Source organism: Littorina saxatilis, linkage group LG5 (assembly GCF_037325665.1).
Source record: "Littorina saxatilis isolate snail1 linkage group LG5, US_GU_Lsax_2.0, whole genome shotgun sequence".
In the NCBI taxonomy this organism is placed as follows: Eukaryota; Metazoa; Mollusca; class Gastropoda; order Littorinimorpha; family Littorinidae; genus Littorina; species Littorina saxatilis.
The window spans coordinates 23,836,176-23,857,151 of NC_090249.1; the positions used below are offsets into that span (position 1 = coordinate 23,836,176).

Here is a 20,976-nt window from a genome sequence, read left to right on the forward strand (position 1 = left end):
TTTCATTAACGCCGCGTGAAAGCCGGTCCAACTTTACTAGGCTCAATAAAAAAATCAAGTCCGTTTTGGCAGCAGGCGATACAAAACAAGGTCTCTAACGCAGAATTGCTTCCACTGTCGCAGCTTAGAATGGCGTCGTCAAATTAGTGTTGAGCTGTGCGCTTATATGAGATTCTAAGGACTTCCAGAACCGCCCTCGTACAATGAAATCATTTCTTTAATCTGTTTCTGAAAATTCGATTTTAATGAAAAAAGTTTAATGAGCAAACTAATTTACTCATTCTTAAGCTTCCAAGCTAAAATGCAATCCCATAGTCCTGACGTCGTTGAAGATTGCTTGACCACAATTTCAATCAATTTGGTTAAAAATAGGGGCGAGACAGTGCGGCCTCAACTTTTACTAAAAGCCGGATATGATGTCATCAAAGATATTTTTCGAAAAAATGAAAAAATGAAAAAAATGTCTGGGGGGTATCACACCCAGGAACTCTCATGTCAAGATTCATGAAGATCGGTCCAGAAGTTTTCTCTGAATCGTTCTACACACACACACACACACACACACAAACACATACACACCACGACCCTCGTCCCGATTCCCCGTCTATGTTAAAACATCATTTAGTCAAAACTTGACTAGTAAATGTAAAAAGAAAGAAATGTCAGTTCATGTTTCTCATCAGTCTTCAAATCAGTGACTATACCCACCCCACCCCCTCCCTCTTCCCAATTGACACTGTCCTAGTTTGTTTGTTTTGTTTTTAAAGGGTTTCAGTTTTTTGGACTAGTCCCTGATTGTTTACTACACCCATACGAATGAGCCAATCGTTAAAGTTGACACAACATCGAACAGTTTCAACTGAGAAACAAACATGATATACAGTGTTCACCTGTTTGTTAAAATGCTGGCCAGTGGCCGTATGCATGTAGCCGGATCTGGTCAGTTTTGTGAGTAAATCGCTCAGCAGTCTTGTAAAGTGTCATTTGTCACCAGAGGTCTTTGGTTCAAGGTTGAACTGTCCGCCTCTGCTGGCGAGAAAAACTTGAGGTCATTCGAGTTTTTTGAATCATAAAATAACGTATTAACTGATAATTAATGAAAAATATAGTTAGATTAAAATAGATGTCACCAAAGTGGCCAGGAGCACACACTGGTGTGTTCCATTTGTTTGTATATTTCGCTCTCCTCCTCATCCGCACACTTTCTCTCCTCTGCATCTGCACTTACCATAATACTTAAATAGTACATCATGAACATGCAATAGCCACACGACGCAGTGTCAAACTGGTCCTCGATGCATTCTTATCACATTCGCGTTACCACTATACATCTTCACATTTTAGTGTAGTACTCTATTATGCAAGCTAGCATGCTTCCCGACTTCCACCACGGATGCTTCAAATCAGTGCTGGAATCTGAACATAATACAACTCGCACTGTTATCATGCAAATGTGCCTTTCTTCTTGTGAAAGTGCCAGATCGTATGCACCACCGCTCCTCCAAGGGGTGGGTGTTACATTTTGTTTGTTTGTTTGTTTGTTTGCTTAACGCCCAGCCGACCACGAAGGGCCATATCAGGGCGGTGCTGCTTTGACATATAACGTGCGCCACACACAAGACAGAAGTCAGCGCAGCACAGGCTTCACTGATGTCTCACCCAGTCACATTATTCTGACACCGGACCAACCAGTCCTAGCACTAACCCCACAGGGGGCCCGGTAGCTCAGTGGGTAGAGCACGGGACTTGTGATCGGAAGGTCGCAGGTTCGAATTCGGGCCGGGACGGACACGGGTCAACTTTATGTGCAGACCCAGAGACGGAAGCCATGTCCCACCCCCGTGTCATCACAATGGCACGTAAAAGACCTTGGTCATTCTGCCATAAGTGCAGGTGGCTGAATACACCTAAACACGCAGACACCTGGGTAGCGCGACACCGTTGCTGCTAGCTTTCCACTGGGAGGAAGCGACCCGAATTTCCCAGCGATGGGACAATAAAGTAATGAAAATGAAAAAAAAGAAAAAAAAAATAATGCCAGACGCCAGGCGGAGCAGCCACTAGATTGCCAATTTTAAAGTCTTAGGTATAACCCGGCCGGGGTTCGAACCCACGACCTCCCGATCACGGGGCGGACGCCTTACCACTAGGCCAACCGTGTTACATGGGATAAGAGCATCCTACCGCTCAGTCTCAAGAGGACACGCCAAACATTTACAGCGCTGCCAGGCTGCTTTCTGTGCAGTGTTAGCATAATTATTTTGGTGAATTTATTTGGTAAGTCATACCCATATCAATCCTTAGAATTGATTCGGCAAAAACGGATTTCCTATGAATGATGCACAGGATTAGGCCACAGGCTGTTGTGTTTGTTGCGTATACAAGTAACAGGATATTTATTTTTTATTTTATTTATTTACGAGGATTTATATCGCGCACGTATCTCACCACACAAGGCGACTCAAGGCGCATGTTACCTATTAATGCCGTGTGAGATGGAATTTTTTTTACACAATATAGCACGCATTCACATCGGCCAGTAGATCAACAGCCTATAGGCGCTGCATCCACCTTTCACGGCCTATTATTCCAGGTCACACGGGTATTTTGGTGGATATTTTTATCTACGCCTATACAATTTTGCCAGGAAAGACCCTTTTGTCAATCGTGGGATCTTTAACGTGCATACCCCAATGTAGTATACACGAAGGGACCTCGGTTTAACGTCTCATTCTCATCGCAAAGTTTGTAGACTGTCCTTAACTGAGCCCGGAGTTGATTTCGCGAAGACTTCGGGAAGTCTTATTACCCAAAATGCAGTGCCGAAGCTTCGTTCATCGAGCTTCGTACAGTAGGACTAGTCAAAGTTGCTCAATTAATATTGGCGGATGACAAGATGGCTTACACCACAAGCACATGAAACGGGGTGGTCACGTGGTGAAGGATCGGAAGCTCTACTCTTGTCAACGACAGGCCCCGCCCACCTTGGGTCAAGTGCCTGTGACTTACACGAGCAGGATTTTAAGGTACCTTTAATGTGTGCTTGGATTTCAAAGACGTATGAGAGGAAATTGCAAGTTAAGATCGACGAATGCAGACAGGCCAAAGTTCTACAATAAAGCAAAGGAATTTACCCAGGTTCAGTAGAGCAGTTCCAACCGGGACGTCAGAGGCGGAGGTTTAAGTCACAGTGATGGTTTGACTATGGCTGCTTTTGGAACTGAAGACAAGTGGTGCTACTTGAAGGCAGTCCCTTCATCTGAGCAACATTCAGGATGTCAAGAAAAGTGGCCCTTGTTGTTATTGTGTAGGACACGTGTACGAATACAGCCAGACAACGCGTACTGGCCACATCATATCGACAGCTATAGTAGGCCATACTCAAAATTAAAGCGACAATTTACCTCCAGTTGCGAAAACTGAATGCGCGTACGTAGACTGAGCTGCGTCAATGAACTATATTTGGAAATAACTCCGTCACAGTTTGTATAGGCTTTGGAAGAGTTGTATTCTTTGAAAATGAGGCATAATTATGTATTCAGCGCATGCAGTGGAAATGACAAGTGGAGACAGACTGAAAATATATGAGCTCAGTTCTTTATGTTAAAGGCACAGTAAGCCTCCTGTAAACCATCACAGATACGGTCAGGCTTTTACACACAGTACAAACACCCTTTCATTTAAACACTCACCGATTGAGAACATCCTAGGTGCCCTCCGTAAAGAGCGAACAATTTTCCGAAGAATTTATTTTTGCGTGGTTTATCTTACCCCTGAGCCATCGTGAACCCGTGTGATCCAGTTTCCCTTTTTCACAATGTAGTCGTCAGTTAGTCATTTGAATGCGACTCGATGTGAGCTTATTTACAATAGCACGTTTTTATGCACGAAACAAACGGCTGTGGTTCACAAGAACTCTAGCGATGGCTTTTGACTGTTGAGAGGAACGGCGATATGCATAAACCGTCGTCTGCTACGACCGTTGCGTGACCCTGCTTCCGGGCTTTTCTTTTTTCAAACTTTCACAACTTCGATTTGTACTGATCTTGTCTTGATGAAAAACGAATTCTTTTATGATTAAAGAATGTTTGTGTAACAAGCTGTCAATTTATTATTTAGATTTTAAAAGTTAGGTCTAGCGCAAAAACGAACCACGGTCCAAAAACATTTTGATAATCATCGATCCACGGCTATCGCCAGTTTACATCGATAGAATGAGACCCGAAGGGAAGTAACTCATGTTTGACCTGAGTTCAGGATGGGTCCAAAAAGTGTTCGAGACAATCTGCAAAATTAATTCTTTAAAAATTGCTCGCCGTCTTTACGTAGGGCACCTAGGATGTTCCCGTTTGGTGAGCGTTCAAATGGAAGGGTGTTTGTACTGTGTGAAAAGCCTGACAGTATCTGTGATGGTTTACGGGAGGCTTACTGTCCGGGCGTGATTTCCGGTATTGAATATTCATAACAGCCGTCCAGCACCAAAACGAGGCGCCATTGTTGTAGAGGAGCAAGTCCACGAAAATAAATTCGTTGAAAATTTCTCACGCTCGACAGAAAGCAGCCAGGATGTTCCCGTTCGGTGAGCGTTCAAATGGAAGTATGCCTGTACTGTATGTAGACGCTCGGGGAGCTCTGTGATGGTTTACGGGAGGCTTACTGTGCCTTTAAGTTGGTGGAAAGAAGTATAGGATGATATTGAGTGGGCTCTGCATAAACGGCCCCTTTCTTCGTAAAACATGCACATCGGAGCTCATTATTCATTGTGGCGCCAACGCCGGTGTAACACGAGAAAAATACTCCCTCGAGATTTTTACTCCGGAGTAAAAATTTCGAACGAAAATGTTACTCTCTTTACGAAAAAAGCACTCCCCCATTACACGAGAAAATTACTCCCCACGACAGGCGAGTTCCGAGTAAACATTTCGTACACAAATGTTACTCCCCTGACGAATAAAAAACGAATAAATTACTTCACCCTAACACGAGAAATTTAACTTCCCATGCCAGGTGTACGAAATTTATACTCCCTTGTTCCCTGTTAGTCTTGGTGGTGGAAGGGGAGGAGGGAGGGTAGCGCGACATTCGTTTGCTCGAGATCACATATTGGTATTATCCCTTCGCCCGCATCCCATTTTCGCCTACGAGATTTTTACTGGAAGTAAAAACTATGTTAAAACATTTAGTCAAAACTTGACTAAATGTAAAAATGGGGAGTAAACATTTCGTGGAGGGAGTAATTTGTTCGTGCCTTGGGGAGTTCTTTTCTCGTACGAAAAATTTACTCGGAGTAAGAATTTCATACAAAATTTTTACTCCGGAGTAAATTTTTCGTGGAGTACAAATTTCGTGTTACACCGGGGGTGTCTCCATGCGTCATCTCCACTGAACTATGTCATATCCCGTGGTGACGCAGTACTTCCCCTTGTCACATCAGCTGCTATGCACAGCGGTTGTCTCCCTCGAGCACTGAGCTATTTCAGAGCTAAAACGTTCAAAGGCTATGAGACACCTGCGGGTTTTCCATGGTTGTTTGTCATGGGCCCGGTTCTGACTGCAGTTTTCTCCTGGTGTGCTCTTGCAGACCTTAATTTGTGTTTAGAAAGCAGATTGGTTATGGCGCTATCGTTTAGCCCACAATCACATTTGTTTGACTGGCTTTGCCTCCAACAGACTTTAAATGGGCCTTCTTGTTCTTGTTCTTGTTCTTGTTCTTCTTCGTTTATGGGCTCAAACTCCCACGGTTTTTACGTGTATGGCCGTTTTTATCCCGCCTACATAGGAAGCCTTACACCGCTTTTTGGGAAAAATGGGCCTCACTCTCAAGGAATATTTAATCTTTTCACAGCCCCAGCCGAAAGAACCCACATAGTTAATTTCGGCATTCGTCTATTCAAACTGACGTCTTTAAAGTAAAAATACAAATGCCCGTAACAGATGCAACAAAGTGTGTGTAGTAAAGTTATGTGTATGTGAGTGCGTGCGTGCGCGTGTCAGTCTGTCTGCATGATTATGTGCCAGTGTGTCTTTCTGCCCATATGTCGGTGCCTCTTTTCGACGGTAAATGCTCCTTTATCCACTCCCCCTCTATGAAGCCAGTCGTTATATCAACTAACTCACTACCGGCTTGTTTTCAGCACAATGTTTGACATATAGCTGTGGCAGTTGGTATGAAGCAAAACTTGCTTACTGCATGCAACTGATGTATGAGTGTTACAAATAACGCCGTGTATACATACATGGGCTGTACATACGAATTTTCTTGATCCTCGTTTTGTGTGACTTCAGAACATCCTTTAAATGCTGTTTACATTTATGAGCTAGTATACGTGTCTCCTATTCATTGTGACGTCTTTATTTCAACATGGCTATCGTCTTCGGGCTCCTTGTTATCTTTGGATCATCCTGCATCGCACAAGGTAAAGACTGTTGTCATTATGAATAAAAACAAGAACAATTTTAGTCAATGAAACGTTTAATTATGGATACAACGTTGACAAGTTCACTGTGTAATTCTATATAGACAAAACGGAACTCGCACATGAACGCGAGCAGTCTCTCTGTTTCTGGTTGTTTTGTTGTTGTTGTTGTTGTTGCTGTTGTTGTCGTTGTCGTCGTCGTCGTCGTTGTTGTTGTCGTCGTTGTTGTTGTTGTCGTCGTTGTTGTTTAAGCTTCTAAGAATATAGGAATTAATGTTTTGACAAGTATATAGGGCCTAATAAATTGCCCCACTGTTTTTGTTGTGGTTGCTCGTATTGGGCGTTTGGAAGTATCTTTTGATAACTTATGGCTATGTCAGTGGTAAGGCTGCATTTTGTGGTCAGAGCGATATCAATGCATGCTTCTTCTCTTCTGAGAGAGAGAGAGAGAGAGAGAGAGAGAGAGAGTGTGTGTGTGTGTGTGTGTGTGTGTGTGTGTATGTGTGTGTGTGTGTGTGTGTGTGTGTGTGTGTATGTGTGTGTGTGTGTGTGTGCGTACGTGCGTGCGTGCGTATCAGTGTGTGTGTGTGTGTGTGTGTGTGTGTGTGTGTGTGTGTTAGACCGATGAATTAATTGTTACCTGGGGATCGAACTGGGGCTTTAATTGTTTTTAAATGGTTCACAGTTTTTGAATAATGTTAGTTTTTGACAAGTTGAATACTGTATTTTGCCACCAGTTGTTACATAAGGGCGTGATATCGAAAAATTCTTTTGATTTTTGATATTTGTGTTTCTGCTCACTTTCTGCAAAACACTGCCCATTTCGGGAATCTACAGTCATTTGCCCATTTCGCAGAATCCGCAAAACAGTTTCCATTTGCATAAATCAGGTGGTGCATGGCAAGTTCATTTGTCACAGTCTGTTGGTTTAAGTTCAGTGGACCAATATCTTCGCTCCACTCTTGACCAACATGTGAGAGAGCCGATAACCCCCTTGACCGACTCCTCGCCAGAAGGATCGGTCATTTCAATAATTACCATTGATGCGTCCATGACAGATGACCGACCGACTCCCAACCTACTCCTCCAACATAATAAAAAGGACTGGTTAAAACATCTAATGCGTTTATTGCCTGTGATCGTTCAGCTTGAATTATAACTGAAATTGAGGAACAATTGCGCTGACATTTATAATCTAATGCGTTTATATATCAAACGGGACAATCGTTCAGTTAAAAGCACAGTTGAAGGTGAAAATAGTTCGGCTGACCATCTCAGATCTGGCCATGATTTGACATAGGATAAGGGCATCCCTTCACTCAGTTGGACATATACCAAAAAGAAACAGCATCGATGCACTCTGTGCACAGAAGGACTTTTTTTAATGAACTAATTTGTTTAACCGCCGGAATGCCCAACACAGCCTGCCATCTGATGATCAGATGCCCAACCTACAGCGCCATCAGCAGACCATCCTCTTCCGCCTACGGACTGGACACTGTGGACTGCGTGCCCACATGCACCGCCTTGGTCTGTCGCACACACCGAACTGCCCGTGCGAAACAGGCCCACAGACCCCGGAGCACATCCTGCAGACCTGCCCGCTCCACCAGGAAGCCAGAACAGATCACTGGCCCCAAGGTGCCACACTGCAGGAGCAACTCTGGGGCACCAAAGACTCCCTGATCCTGACCACCAGCTTTATTCAAGCTACAAAACTTGAAGTCTGACCTGAGGCCAAAACTCCTGGAACGCCGAAGAAGAAGAAGAAGTTTAACCGCCACTTGTTGCATTTACAAAATTAATTCATTAACAAATCGCACTGAGCACAGAGAGCGCCAAAGCTGCTTATTTTTGGGTTGTGACCAAGTGTATGGATGGTCTTACCCCATTGTACAGCAAAGCCAGATCTGAGATGGTGAGGCGATCTGTTTACACGGGAAGGAGTGTGCCTTTAAATAGTACAACATCCGTAAACATGTAGTGTGTCGTACTCACTGACAAACCGCAGCGACAAACAAACTGCCAGCCAACCAGCCAACCAACTGATTCAATGACTAATTGACTGATTGACTAACTGACTGACGATCTAACACTAACAGAAAGAAGGAAGAAAAACAGACAGACACACAGACAACCAGACACACAGAGAGACAAACACACAGACACACAGACAATAGTCATACGTAGAAGAATCCATCCAACTGCACAATATACGTACTGCAACTACCCAGGTAAAACTAGACGTTCACGTCACTTTTTTTCTCCACTCAGCTGCAATGATTTTTCTATTTTCTTTCAATGATTTTCTTTGTTTCTTTTGTTGTCTGTCTCGGCCTCCTGATTGCCATCAGAACGGGCCAAAGAAGTCAACTACCCGCAGGTGTGTTATGAACCTTGGGGGTGTTTCTCCATGGCCCCTCCGTTCATCAACACGGGACACCTACCGCAGTCTCCTCAGGGGCTCGGTGTTCGATTTTCTTTGCTCACAAGGGGCAGCGGGAGACGACTGCTGGATCTGAGCTGGCCTGCGGAGCGATATCGTGGGGTATTCAACGTTACCATGGATACGCGCGTCATTCTTCATGGTTACCTTGACAGCGGAGATCGACCTTGGGTTCAGGACATGTCCTTTAAACTTCTTGAAAAGGTTTGATGGAAGTAACGTGTTCACCTGTTTTTTTAATCTGTGGCATATATGATCATCATGTAAGGATGTCGTTTTTGTCAAAATTCAAGTTTCGTGTCCCAGAGCCACTCTCTTTGACAACAGTAATTAAGCCATACATGAAATTACGCCAGCACTGGAGCTTTAAGAACAGGAGTCTGGAATAAATCGAATGTCTTCTGCATATTTATTATAAATGTCACCTCAAATATCAGGTTTGCTTATAACAAATCGACATGGCGCTCTTCTACCTCAAACTTTTGTAACTTGCAACAACTTGGGGAAAATTCAATTTCATTGTACGTCCCCACATTAGATGATTTTTTAATTAACCATGTAGTTATATACTCGAAATACTTTGCTAAGTGAAAGATTCATAAATTAATTAGAGTCCCACCCCTCTCTTCCCCCCCCCCTCCCTCTCTCTCTCTCTCTCTCTCTCTCTCTCTCTCTCTCTCTCTCTCTCTCTCTCTCTCTCTCTCTCTCTCTCTCTCTCTCTCTGGGCGGGGACGTAGCTCAGTTGGTAGCGCGCTGGCTTTGTAGCCCAGGGGCGGATCTGGGGGGGGGGTGCAATGGGTGCAATTGCACCCCCCCCCCCAGCGGGACAAAAAAAAAAAAAAAAAAAAAAAAAGAAGAAAAATGTATCACCTGAAAATAGCACTTTACACGCTCAGATTGCACCAGATTGCACAATTTTGCTTCCTTTTTAAAAAAAAATTCCGGGGGGGCATGCCCCCGGACCCCCCTAGCATGCTCGGCGCTTCGCGCCATCGGTTCGGCGCTTCGCGCCTTCGCTGATAAGATACAAAAAATACAAAAAAAGAACTTTGCACCCCCCCCTTTCAAAACCCAGATCCGCCCCTAAGCCAGTTGGTCGCTATCAGCGTGGGTTCGATCCCCACGTTCGGCGAGAGATTTATTTCTCGGAGTCAACTTTGTGCAGACTCTCTTCGGTGTCCGAACACCCCCGTGTGCACACATGCGCACGAAAAAGATCCCACGTTCACAGCGAAAGTCTCAGGGCTTGGAAAACACGAAGACACGCATGCATCATCTCTCGTCTCCGATTATCATGATCGTATTTCGATACTTTGACGAGACAACCCCAATGCTGGTGTGTCGAAGAAGAGAGCCACAGCGGGCTTGTTCGAATCAAAGTATCACACCATATCTTCAACGTATTACCTATACCTGTCCCAATATAGACCAGTTGGTCTAAGAGGACGTTAAACCCTAATAGTCAGTCTCTCTCTCTCTCTCTCTCTCTCTCTCTCTCTCTCTCTCTCTCTCTCTCTCTCTCTCTCTCTCTCTCTCTCTCTCTCTCTCTCTCTGTCAGCAAACATGATGTGTTACTTGCAGTAGGATAGTTTTAATAAATCAGTCGTGACACTGGACTCAAATATTGAATTTGAGACATTAAACTTGAATACGAATTTGGGAACACTTGACTTGAATATTGAGATTTGGACACTGAACTTCAATATGGAAGTTGGGATAATAAACTTGAATATTGAACTTCGAACACTGACATTGAATATTGGATTTGACAAACTGAAACCTCAATTTTACCTATAATTCTGGTGGTTTTTTTCCCCAGGCTGAACAAAATGTGCTGATTGTTGATTGGGCGAGAGGAGCGGCGTCCATTAACTACTTCCAGGTCGCAGCCAACACTCGTCTTGTCGCTAGAATGCTGACCGCCATGTTGCGCAAGTTTATGCAAATTGGTGCGCCGGCTTCCAGCTTCCATTTGATCGGTGTCAGTCTCGGTGCGCACATCGCTGGCTATGTTGGTTCGAGTATTCCAGGACTGGGGAGAATAACAGGTAAATATTGGTCTGACTGTTACATAATTTGAAGTCAAAATATTCATGTAGATAATGCAGATGTGTTTGTAATCGATGCAAGTTTCAACCACAGAAACGTTGTTAGTTTGCTTGTTTGTTTGCTTGTTTGTTTGTTTGTTTGTATTTTATTAGCACGTCGATTTTTGATTTTATTTACATGTGATTCTTTTTGAAACACAAAATGTGTTAATTTGTTTTTTGTTTATTTGATTTACTCCTTTCCTTTCTTTCTCTGCCTCTGTTGCTTTCCTGGTTCCCCCCTCATTCGATCGCGATCGCAGCAGCACCCACACTACAACAAAAACGACGCCTTTCACCAGTCCTGCTCACAAGGTCTGAGCAGGTCCTCATATTCAGGCTGCGGACAGGCCACAACCGAATGAACCACCACCTTTTCACCAAGTTCAGAATTTGCCAGTCAGACCAGTGCCCTTGTCAAACAGGCAGCATGACAACGGAACACCTGCTGCAGACTTGGCCACTACACGATGGCCTCAGGAGCCAGATCTGGGCGGAGGCGACCACGGTGCAAGGGAATCTCTATGGCAGTCTGGACGACCTACAGCGCACGGCAACATTTGCGCGAAGAACCGGCGTTTCCATCTGAGTGATCGACAAGAAGAAGAAGAAGATCGCGTCCTTCATTTCTTCCACCGTTCATTTCGTTGCTCTTTTGCTTGTCAGCTGATCTGTCTTTTCTTTCGCATGATCAAATATTTCTCGATTTTCCCTTTGGTAAGCATTTTGGTGGAGTTTCAAACAGACGTGTTTTTATTTGTTTTTGTTTTGTTTTGTTTTGTTTATATACCCTTCCGTGTAAACCTTGATGTAAACCTACACAGATATGGCAATGTTTTATTTTACACTAGATTAAAGCATCCTTCCATTTAGGCACTCACCAAAAGGTCAACAGCCTGATTGCTTTCCGCACAGAGCAGTGATTTTGACACATACTGACAACGGATTCAGTCACGAAATGAATTATGAAGACCCCCCACCCCCCTTCCCCCCCCTCCCAACAAAAAACAAATTCCCATACAGCAGTAAAATGTGGTCAGACGCTACATTTTGGCATGTGATCATGTGAAAGGGCACTCTAATCCCACGTAAAAGCTTGAGACAGATTGTGATGATTGATGTGTGTTAGGAAACGCTGCCGTTGCTGAACTTTGGTTCACTGAGTTTTGTGTGTTGCATGTGGTTGACTTATTTGTACTTTGAGGGAAAGTACCGATATTATATTTTGTAAACACAATATTTATGTTTGGACGAGAATGCAGGTGAACTTTCTAGTCCTGTCAAAACAAGTTGTTTACCACGTTGTTTTGAGTCGTGGGTTCGTGGCGTTCGCTCGGATTAAGTGCGTCGGCACTTTTGATGTACGTCACAGAGAATGTCACTATTCTAGTCCATGGACAGTTCATCTCATTTTAGTTGTATCATGTTCGGCCTGGAATATTCTCGAGATTGAGTATTTACTATATAGGCCAGCGCGATTTGTATGTTAAAAAGGCTTCTACTTTGAGTTCTGCTACGATGTGCAGTTGTATGTATGGAAGGCTAAATAAATCCTCGAACTCAATTTGACGAGTTTTTGTCTGCTGCTGTGAAGACGGGCCACGTAGAATAAAAGAACACAACTATATGACATTTGAGAACTTCGTCAATCTCAAGTGTCGTGTAACAATTGATTGTTTGCACAGGGAGGAAGGTATAATTATATTAGGTAATTTAAAGGCACACTCCTTCTCGTTTACGCGATTCGACTCACCATCTCAAATCTGGCGAGGCTTTCGCACGAGATACGGCTGCCCCCCCCCCCCCCCCCCCCCCACTTAGACACATATCAAACATCAAACATGTTCTGCGCACAAGTGGATTTTGTTAAAATGAGTTAATTTCTTAAAAAGCGACTTGTGGCTTTTTGTTCATTAATCCATGATTGATACAAATTCCCATCCTGCACAAGAAGGTTGCATGATGGTTTGGGTTTTTTTTGTTGGGGGGGGTGGTATGTGTCCAAGTGGAGGACTGGTCTTATCGCATGCAAAAGCCCGGGCGGATGTGACAGTGAGCAGAACTTTGTTTTACGGTAAGGATTAATTGTGCCTTTATTGTCGAGATGTTGTGTCCTGGAGTACTTGTACTGACAAACTAAATTTGTATGTGAACTTGTAATTTACGATCGGTTTGGACTTATTTCAAAAACACATTTCACGACAGGTTTGGACCCCGCCGGACCAGCGTTCGAATCCACAGCGGCCCCTGTTCGTCTGGATCCAAGTGACGCAGTCTTTGTTGACGTCATACACACTAATGCTCTGCCCATCGTTGAAATGGGTTCGAACTATTTCTGGTTTCTGTGTGTGTGTGTGTGTGTGCAGGGCCGGACTACCGGGGGGGGGGGGGGGGGTTATGGGGGTTGTGCAACCCCCCCTAGCCTAAACATGTATCTCACTTATTTAAAACATTTTTTATTATTGTTTATTTTATGCCGTTTCATGCAAGGAGCGACCATTTTCTTATTTCAGAATATGACCTACCCATCAGCTTCACAAGGGGCTCTGCCCCTTGACCCCGCCAGGGGGAACATCCCCCTGGACCACCACTGGCAACCCCCCCTCCCCTCCTCTTAGCCTAGTCCGGCCCTGGTGTGTGTGTGTGTGTGTGTGTGTGTGTGTGTGTGTGTGTGCGTGTGCGTGCGTGCTTGTGTGTATCTGTCCGTCTGTATGTCTGTCTGTCTTTCTGACTGTGCGTGGATGCGTGTGCGCGTGCGTGTGCTATTCTTGTTATATCTTCTCCTTAAAAAAAACCCATTCTATGCAAAGGATTCGATAAATGAATGAATGAATGGGCCACTGCAACAAACAGTCAATCCATGAATCCATGAATCAAATCAAACATTCTCTGAATTGAGCAAGCAATGGATGCTTTTTAGGCCTTGGTTTCGAAAAGCCGTGTGGGACTGTGGACTTCTACCCGAACGGAGGCCGCTACCAGCCCGGCTGCCCCAACTCCATCTTCAGTCGTATCCTAGGGCTGTTACAGGGCACACGTAAGACTCTTCTAATTTTATATGACTAGACAAGACGAGACGAGACGAAACGAGACGAGAAGGAACGAGACTTGACGAGACGAGACGAGACAAGACGAGAAAAGGCGAGACGAGACGAGACGAGACGAGAAGAGACAAGACCACACACGTCATGACAAGACAAAAAATTGCATGCGAGATACATTTGTACAGTAAGTGTCTGTCTGTCTTCTTAAAAAAGACCCCTGGATCGACGTACTGTAAATGTAACGTTTTGTTTTGTCAATAATTAAACGTTCCAATAACCTATAATTCTTGTTGTTGTTTTTTATTCTAGACAAGACAAGACAAGACAATTAAACAAGACAATTTTGATAAGACAATTAAAACAGCTATCTTTCTTTGCTCTCATTATTTACCTTCACAGCGTCTTCTCTCTCTCTCTTTCTCTCTCTCTCTCTCTCTCTCTCTCTCTCTCTCTCTCGCTCTCTCTCTCTCTCTCTTTTATTTCAAGACAATGCTGATCAGTTTTATTTTACACTTTTTTTTTTAATTCATGCACAGAATGGATAAAGATAATGAGCTGTAACCACCTGCGAGCCTTACATGTCTTCACGGACTCCATAACTACCCCGTGTCCCCTGCAGGCCACACCGAGCTACTTCCCTGCCGTGATGCATTCCAACAGCCGTCACGTCACTCAGCCATGCGACGGTTGCGTCACCATGGGTTATGACGTCAATTTGAATGCCAGCGGTGTGTTTTATGTGCGCACGAGCGGACAGGCGCCATTCTGTGCAGTTTAGTTTGTGCCAAAATACAGACATGTTGGGATCCCTGAGTAATATCGAACTCAGTGAACGGGAGATTTTGTTTCCCCATTTCTTGTTTGTTCGAATAATTTTTATAACTTTTTTCTGCATTTTTACGACGTAAAGAACGATGATTGAAATGTTTGAGCTACTCAAACCTTCAATGCAAACATTATCATAGTGTCGATGAGTGCAACTGGGCCTTCAAAGTCAATTCCTTTTTACAAAATAAGCCTAAAAAAGTCAATGATATAATTATAATTATCAAAGGACGTGTGGGTTATTCTGATAGGATACTATGGACAGCGCGTGTGCGTGTGCGTCTGATTATTTGATTTCTGACCACACTACATTTCTGTTGCAAAGAATGGGAGGCAAGTCGATAAATGGTATGTACAATTGTGGTCATGGACTTTTCTTTTATCAACGCGATTTTATTTTGTATCATGGTATTTACAAACGCAGAGATATATACGCAGACGGAGACGGTATTCAAATCGACAATAAAAAACAAAATGAGCAAGTTTAAATCTTCTGATTTTGCCCGGTATGAGGTTCGTCGTCACACTGAATGTATCTCAACATGTTCACTCTTCTTTCAGTGTGTGACGTCAAATCTACAGAGCTAATTCGGGATTTAGCCGAGGTAAGAATGTATGTGTTTGGTGAAACGGAAGTCAATACCTGCAGAGCCTGGATTTGCCCTGTAATAGACACATGAATATCCCTGTTGAACAGCACAACATTTATTAAAACAAATATCATACAATCTGTTGTCTCTAAACAAATGTGTGTGTGTGTGTGTGTGTGTGTGTGTGTGTGTGTGTGTGTGTGTGTGTGTGTGTGTGTGTGTGTGTGTGTGTGTGTGTGTGTGTGTGTGTGTGTGTGTGTGTAGCTGCATTGCTTTGTTTTACGCGACAAATTAACTGCTATTGAAAATGTGTTGAATAAGCTTCATACTCACTCAACAGACACACCGGACAGATGTAACGGTAACATATTCACAGAGACACGCTCTTTGTCTGTCTCGGTCTGTCTCTGTCTCTCTGTCTCTGTCTCTGTCTCTCTCTGTTCCAACCTTTTCCTTACGTCTTTACTTGTGCAATGTTTAAGCCATCTGCGGTGACCCTTAATCCATTTGTTATTCGGGCCAAAGACATAAAACCGACAACTAAAACCCCGTAAACGTTTTATTCCTATGCTTTTTGCAGAAGATTTTCTGTGTCTGCACTTTAATATATGCAAACGACAACTGCGCATCATTGTTGATTTTTTGTGTGTGTCCGTCACAGGCACATGATCAGACAATTGTTTTCAAAATAGGATAAGCGTTTTCGAAATGTGGTATACTTTGCAGAAGCAAGCAATGGATTTGTCGTTTTAATTTTCGAAATGAAAGCGCCTGTGCGAGGACACATGAAAATCCCTGTTGCCTGATACCCGTGACCCGGAAGCACTCGCAGCGAGGTCATCCCCCACAAAGCATAATGGTTAGCCTCTCAGTGGTGACAGCCATCACCCCTACCATGTCCAATTCCGCCACAAATCATGTCTGACAAGTTACGATCGGACAATAAAGCTTCCCACCCTGCTGAGGGGGGAGGGAGGAATTCGATCTTTTATTTTCCGTTATCTGTCGTACCGTGCCTGGGTAAAAAGCGGCGACATACGCGTCAAACCGTCAGGGTTTGGAGGCGATGTCTATAGAGTGGCTGCGCTGGTTGCAAACTTGAAGGAACATATTGGAGCGAATATTGAAGTGAAGATGTTGCCTGTACTGAGGGTGGTGCAGTTCTTCTCTTTGTTCTCGATGGCGGGAACTCAGAAAAGTTCACCCATGGCCAGTAACGGTTACTTGAACACTAACGGGCTCAGCAGTTTCAACAACGTCTTGAACGGTCTAGGCGGCGTGAATACCAACAACAACCCCAACACCAATAGAAACATGAACAGCAATATGGCTTCCAACTTCAACACTAACAACAACGACAACTTCAACAACTTCCTGAGCCGCTACAACAACAACGTCAACAGGAATCTGAATATGAACAATGCCGTCCTTTCCCGCAATCCTGCCCTGCTCACCAGTAGAAACTACAACAACAACCTCGGCAGCACTTTCCCCGCTGTCAACAACAACAATGTCAACACCAACAACAACAACAACATCGGATTGAGTACTGCCCCTCAGAGCAGTTTCAACAACAACGTGCCCGGAATCAGCGCAGTTCCTCAGGCTAGTCTTGGCTTGACCGCCGCCCCCCAAAGCGGATACAACCCGTTCAGCGATTTCACTGCGTCCCTTGCTCAGCGAAAAGAAGGTCAGTCTGTCCGTTTTTGTGTCTGTCTTTCTGTCCGTCTTTTTCTTTGTAAAGTCTGATATAAATTTGGCAAAGTCGACTTCGCGCAGTGTACTTCACGAAGCTCATTGCACGAAGCTTTGCTGCTGAGTTTTCGGTAAAAAGACTTCGGGCTCAATAATGGACAGAGAGAAATTAGGAAGATTAGCAATAAAATAAAAAGCTGAGCGCGTATTTCACACACCGCAAAAAAGCATAATGAACAGAAAGGTTGGTTGAGGCATTACTGAACAATATTCTTCAATGGAAACAACAGCAACAAGAACAACAACAACAACAACAACAACACCACCACTAACAACAAAAACAGCAGCAGCAGGAGGAACAACAATGCACAAGCAAAGAAGACGGAAGACGGATTAAAGTAGTTGGTTATATTGATGTAGCAGTACTTACCTTACATCGCTTTGAAGAAAGCAGCAAAGCTGGTGTTCGACGGCACAAATAAATATCACCATTCCCGGCTGATCCAATATATCAACTAGTAAAACGTGTTATTGTAATGAGGTCGACGTTCTCTGCTGGAAACACAACCACACTTTACTGGGGCCGACATTCTGTTCGAGAAACAAAACAAAACTGTACTGGGGTCGACATTCTGCGCTGGAAACACACCATATTTGTACTGGGGTCGACATTTTGTGCTGGAAACAAACCAAAACTGTACTGGGGTCGACATTCTGTGCTGGAAACAAACCAAAACTGTACTGGGGTCGACATTCTGTGCTGGAAACAAACCAAAACTGTACTGGGGTCGACATTCTGTGCTGGAAACAAACCAAAATTGTACCGGGGTCGGTATTTTGTTCTGGAAACAAACCAAATTGTACTGGGGTCGACATTCTGTGCTGGCAACCAATTCAAGCTGTACTGGGGTTGACATTCGATGATGGAAGCAAAACAAAACTGTACTGGGGCCAACGCAGGCAGTTGACCAGCAACATAGGGACAACTCTTGTCACCTGACTGCATTGACCTCAGGACAGTAACCTTATAAGGAAGTTCTGCTGTCCTGGGTTCCATACATTCAAGTCACCCGCAACGCAGCTGACCGTGAACTCTGAATGTCATTCCTCCATCTATTGCAGCGTTCTAGATGATCGAACGTGTAGCAAAGACCTGTACGCGTACGTGTAGATATTGCGTCACCCGTGACTCACTTTTTTCTCCAATGTTCCAAATCATACGTTGTTTTGCTGCCACCAAGACTGCAGATCTTGGCAAACGCGTGACGTAAAAACTAGATTTGATGACGTTACCCGTACACGTTCCCGTACACGTGCTGAAAAGTGCCACATCTAGATCATGCTGCCTCGGGAGCACATTTCCCATGATTGCGATAGCTACTTTAAAAAAAAAAAGTTTTATCTATGCACGTACAAATCGTGGCTCCCATTCTTGTCAGTCTGTCCCGCCACTAAGGGCAGAGTCCTTTCAGTTAAAGCAGTTCTGATCACTATCTCAAATCTTCTCACGCTTTTACAAGTGATAATAATAGTGATAATAATAAGGAGATCTTTCTGGCACAAATCCTAAAATAGTTCAAAGCGCCTCACTAAAAAACATACACAAAGAAATACATCTGCCCAGAATGCTTTATTAAATATTAGCATCGATGTTATCTAATACAATTTACAAGGTTCTCTACAAGTGCAAGTTGAAGTACCTCCCCTGGCCAACGTCCAGCCTCAGTTCTCTCCCCTGAAGGCCACGCTCTTCTTCGACTGTCAGGTGACCGGCGACCCTCCAATCAAGGTGACATGGCTGAAGGAAGGACTACCGCTGGACGTGGCCAACCAGGCTCGCTACGTGGTGTTGCCTGACCAGGGGACGGGCTCAAATCGCCTGCTGGTGACAGGGGCAACAAAGGCTGACGTGGGTCGCTATGACTGTCAGGCGTCCAGCACCTTTGGCACACATCTCGACACTGCTTATGTGTACAAGGACGAGAAAGCGGTTACGTGCGATGACACCTTCTCCATTTGTAGCTTGACTATTTGCGGTGGTCATTGTCCTGGGGACTGCCAGAACTCCGCCGATCCCGTGTTTGGCACTGATACCTACACTGAGAATTCATCCATATGTCGATCCTCGATACACGCTGGAGTGCTGGGGGTGATGGAATCAGGCACCGTTGTCTGGATGAACACCGCACATACCGCCCCCTTCACCGCTTCTCTCCACCACGGCGTTACCTCTATGGCAGGTGGAGCGGAGAACCTAGCGGCAACACCGGTTGGCATTGACAGCACCAATCACTGAATGCCGCGGGCAGCAGATCGTCAACACAGCCAACTCTGTGTTTAAAGACACCCTTCCTTGTCGTGCAAAAGTTCGGTTCACCGTCTCAGGTCTTGAAAGGGTTTTTACATGGGATAAGACGACCCACTTGGTGAGGTGTTACAATATTACAGTATGGGTGCCCAGTGTGCATAAAGGGAATTTTGTGATGAAATAATTTCGCTGATAGCTCTTTAACAAATGAATTCTTGGAACATTAAAAAAAAAAAAAAAAAAAAAAAGGTTCTCTACACATATGCATACATTTAAAAATACATAGCCTCACACAAGTAAAAAAGATTCATTATACACATAGCGCAACTGCTATCGTTAAAACACACACACACCACACGCACACACGCACCATACGCACAAACACACGCACAAACACACACACACACACACACACACACACACACACACACACACGCACATACTGAGAAACCACCAGATGAAATGTATGAGCACATACATATTACACACTCCTTGTAAATGTTGCACAGTTGTCTTGCAAGAAATGTAGAGTGAACAGTTGAGTTTTTAGTTGGGTTTTGAAAGAAGAGCGGATGTTCTTTATCCCATGTAAAAGATCAAGAGAGGATGTTCTTTATCCCATGTAAAAGATCAAGAGAGGATGTTCTTTATTCCATGTAAAAGATCAAAAGATCAAGAGAGGATGTTCTTTATCCCATGTAAATGATCAAGAGAGGATGTTCTTTATTCCATGTAAAAGATCAAAAGATCAAGAGAGGATGTTCTTTATCCCATGTAAAAAGCCTAGCCAGATCTGAGATGGTGAGCCGACCTGTTCTCATGAGGAGGACTCGGTTGTTAAGTTGGGAAGACAATCTGTGAAACGACATTTCAACCAGTACATATAACCTGTTAACGATATCGTTTCCGAAATTGTTCAGTAAACGCGAGCCGTGCACATCCCCATGTTCATCTCTCTTTCTAAAAGGCGAAGGGAAAAAACGGGCAAGGCGGTAGAGAGACAAAGAGAAGATACGTAGGATTGAATAGCAGAGATGGTAGTCAGAGAGAAAGGGTCGGAGATTAAAGGGAGACACTAACTAACACGAACAAAAGAGCTGCCTTCAGCCAGGGACCTAATATAGGTCTATGCTTCAGCTAAGCTTCCTGAACAGCGATGACCTGACTGACATGGGCAACAGGTACCCGCGAGAACGCAATATCCACTTGCCCAGTCCATTCCAGTTTCAACCAGATTTGTTGAATATCTCTGCTCAGGTAACTTCAGTGAAGAGCAACTGATATTTGTGTTCCTACCTCCATTTGTGATTGTTGGAGGGGGGCAGAGAGAGAGAGAGAGAGAGAGAGAGAGAGAGAGAGAGAGAGAGAGAGAGAGAGAGAGAGAGAGAGAGAGAGAGAGAGAGAGAGAGAGATACACACACACACACACACTACACACACACACACACACACACACACACACACACACACACATTCACACAGGCAGAGAGACGGACGGACAGGCAGAGAGAGAGAGAGAGAGAGAGAGAGAGAGAGAGAGAGAGAGAGAGAGAGAGAGAGAGAGA

The 20,976-nt window shown here is 44.2% G+C and overlaps 3 protein-coding genes across 3 annotated transcripts in view; all 3 read left to right on the forward strand.

Moving 5' to 3' along the window:
* Nucleotides 1-6,109: 6,109 nt before the first annotated feature.
* On the forward strand, nucleotides 6,110-15,546 carry LOC138966616 (inactive pancreatic lipase-related protein 1-like). Its single transcript, XM_070338902.1, has 6 exons — nucleotides 6,110-6,416; nucleotides 8,771-9,066; nucleotides 10,682-10,910; nucleotides 13,155-13,271; nucleotides 13,870-13,986; nucleotides 14,530-15,546. Exons 1-6 carry the CDS (start codon nucleotides 6,362-6,364, stop codon nucleotides 14,769-14,771), a joined length of 1,056 nt encoding a protein of 351 aa, XP_070195003.1. The 5' UTR covers nucleotides 6,110-6,361; the 3' UTR covers nucleotides 14,772-15,546.
* Nucleotides 15,547-16,291: 745 nt separating this feature from the next.
* Nucleotides 16,292-20,976, forward strand: part of LOC138966624 (superoxide dismutase [Cu-Zn]-like) — a 50,740-nt gene continuing 46,055 nt past the window's right edge. The window contains exon 1 of the mRNA XM_070338912.1: nucleotides 16,292-17,098. Within this exon, the coding sequence (XP_070195013.1) occupies nucleotides 16,543-17,098 (556 nt within the window). The 5' untranslated portion in view covers nucleotides 16,292-16,542. The remainder of the gene's footprint in view (nucleotides 17,099-20,976) is intronic.
* On the forward strand, nucleotides 18,234-19,750 carry LOC138965935 (pro-neuregulin-1, membrane-bound isoform-like). The gene is made up of 2 exons (XM_070338016.1): nucleotides 18,234-18,258; nucleotides 18,789-19,750. The coding sequence occupies exons 1-2, from the start codon at nucleotides 18,234-18,236 to the stop codon at nucleotides 19,397-19,399; spliced, it is 636 nt and encodes a 211-aa protein (XP_070194117.1). The 3' UTR covers nucleotides 19,400-19,750.

Excerpts from the sequence above, each read along its gene's own strand:
- LOC138965935 (XM_070338016.1), top strand. The coding sequence starts at position 18,234 with ATGATCGAACGTGTAGCAAAGACCT. Across the intron at positions 18,259-18,788 it reads CGAACGTGTAGCAAAGACCT|TGCAAGTTGAAGTACCTCCC; the intron begins GTACGCGTACGT and ends GTTCTCTACAAG.
- LOC138966616 (XM_070338902.1), top strand. The coding sequence starts at position 6,362 with ATGGCTATCGTCTTCGGGCTCCTTGTTATCTTTGGATCATCCTGCATC. Across the intron at positions 9,067-10,681 it reads CCTTTAAACTTCTTGAAAAG|GCTGAACAAAATGTGCTGAT; the intron begins GTTTGATGGAAG and ends TTTTTTCCCCAG. Across the intron at positions 13,987-14,529 it reads AGGGCTGTTACAGGGCACAC|AATGGATAAAGATAATGAGC; the intron begins GTAAGACTCTTC and ends ATTCATGCACAG.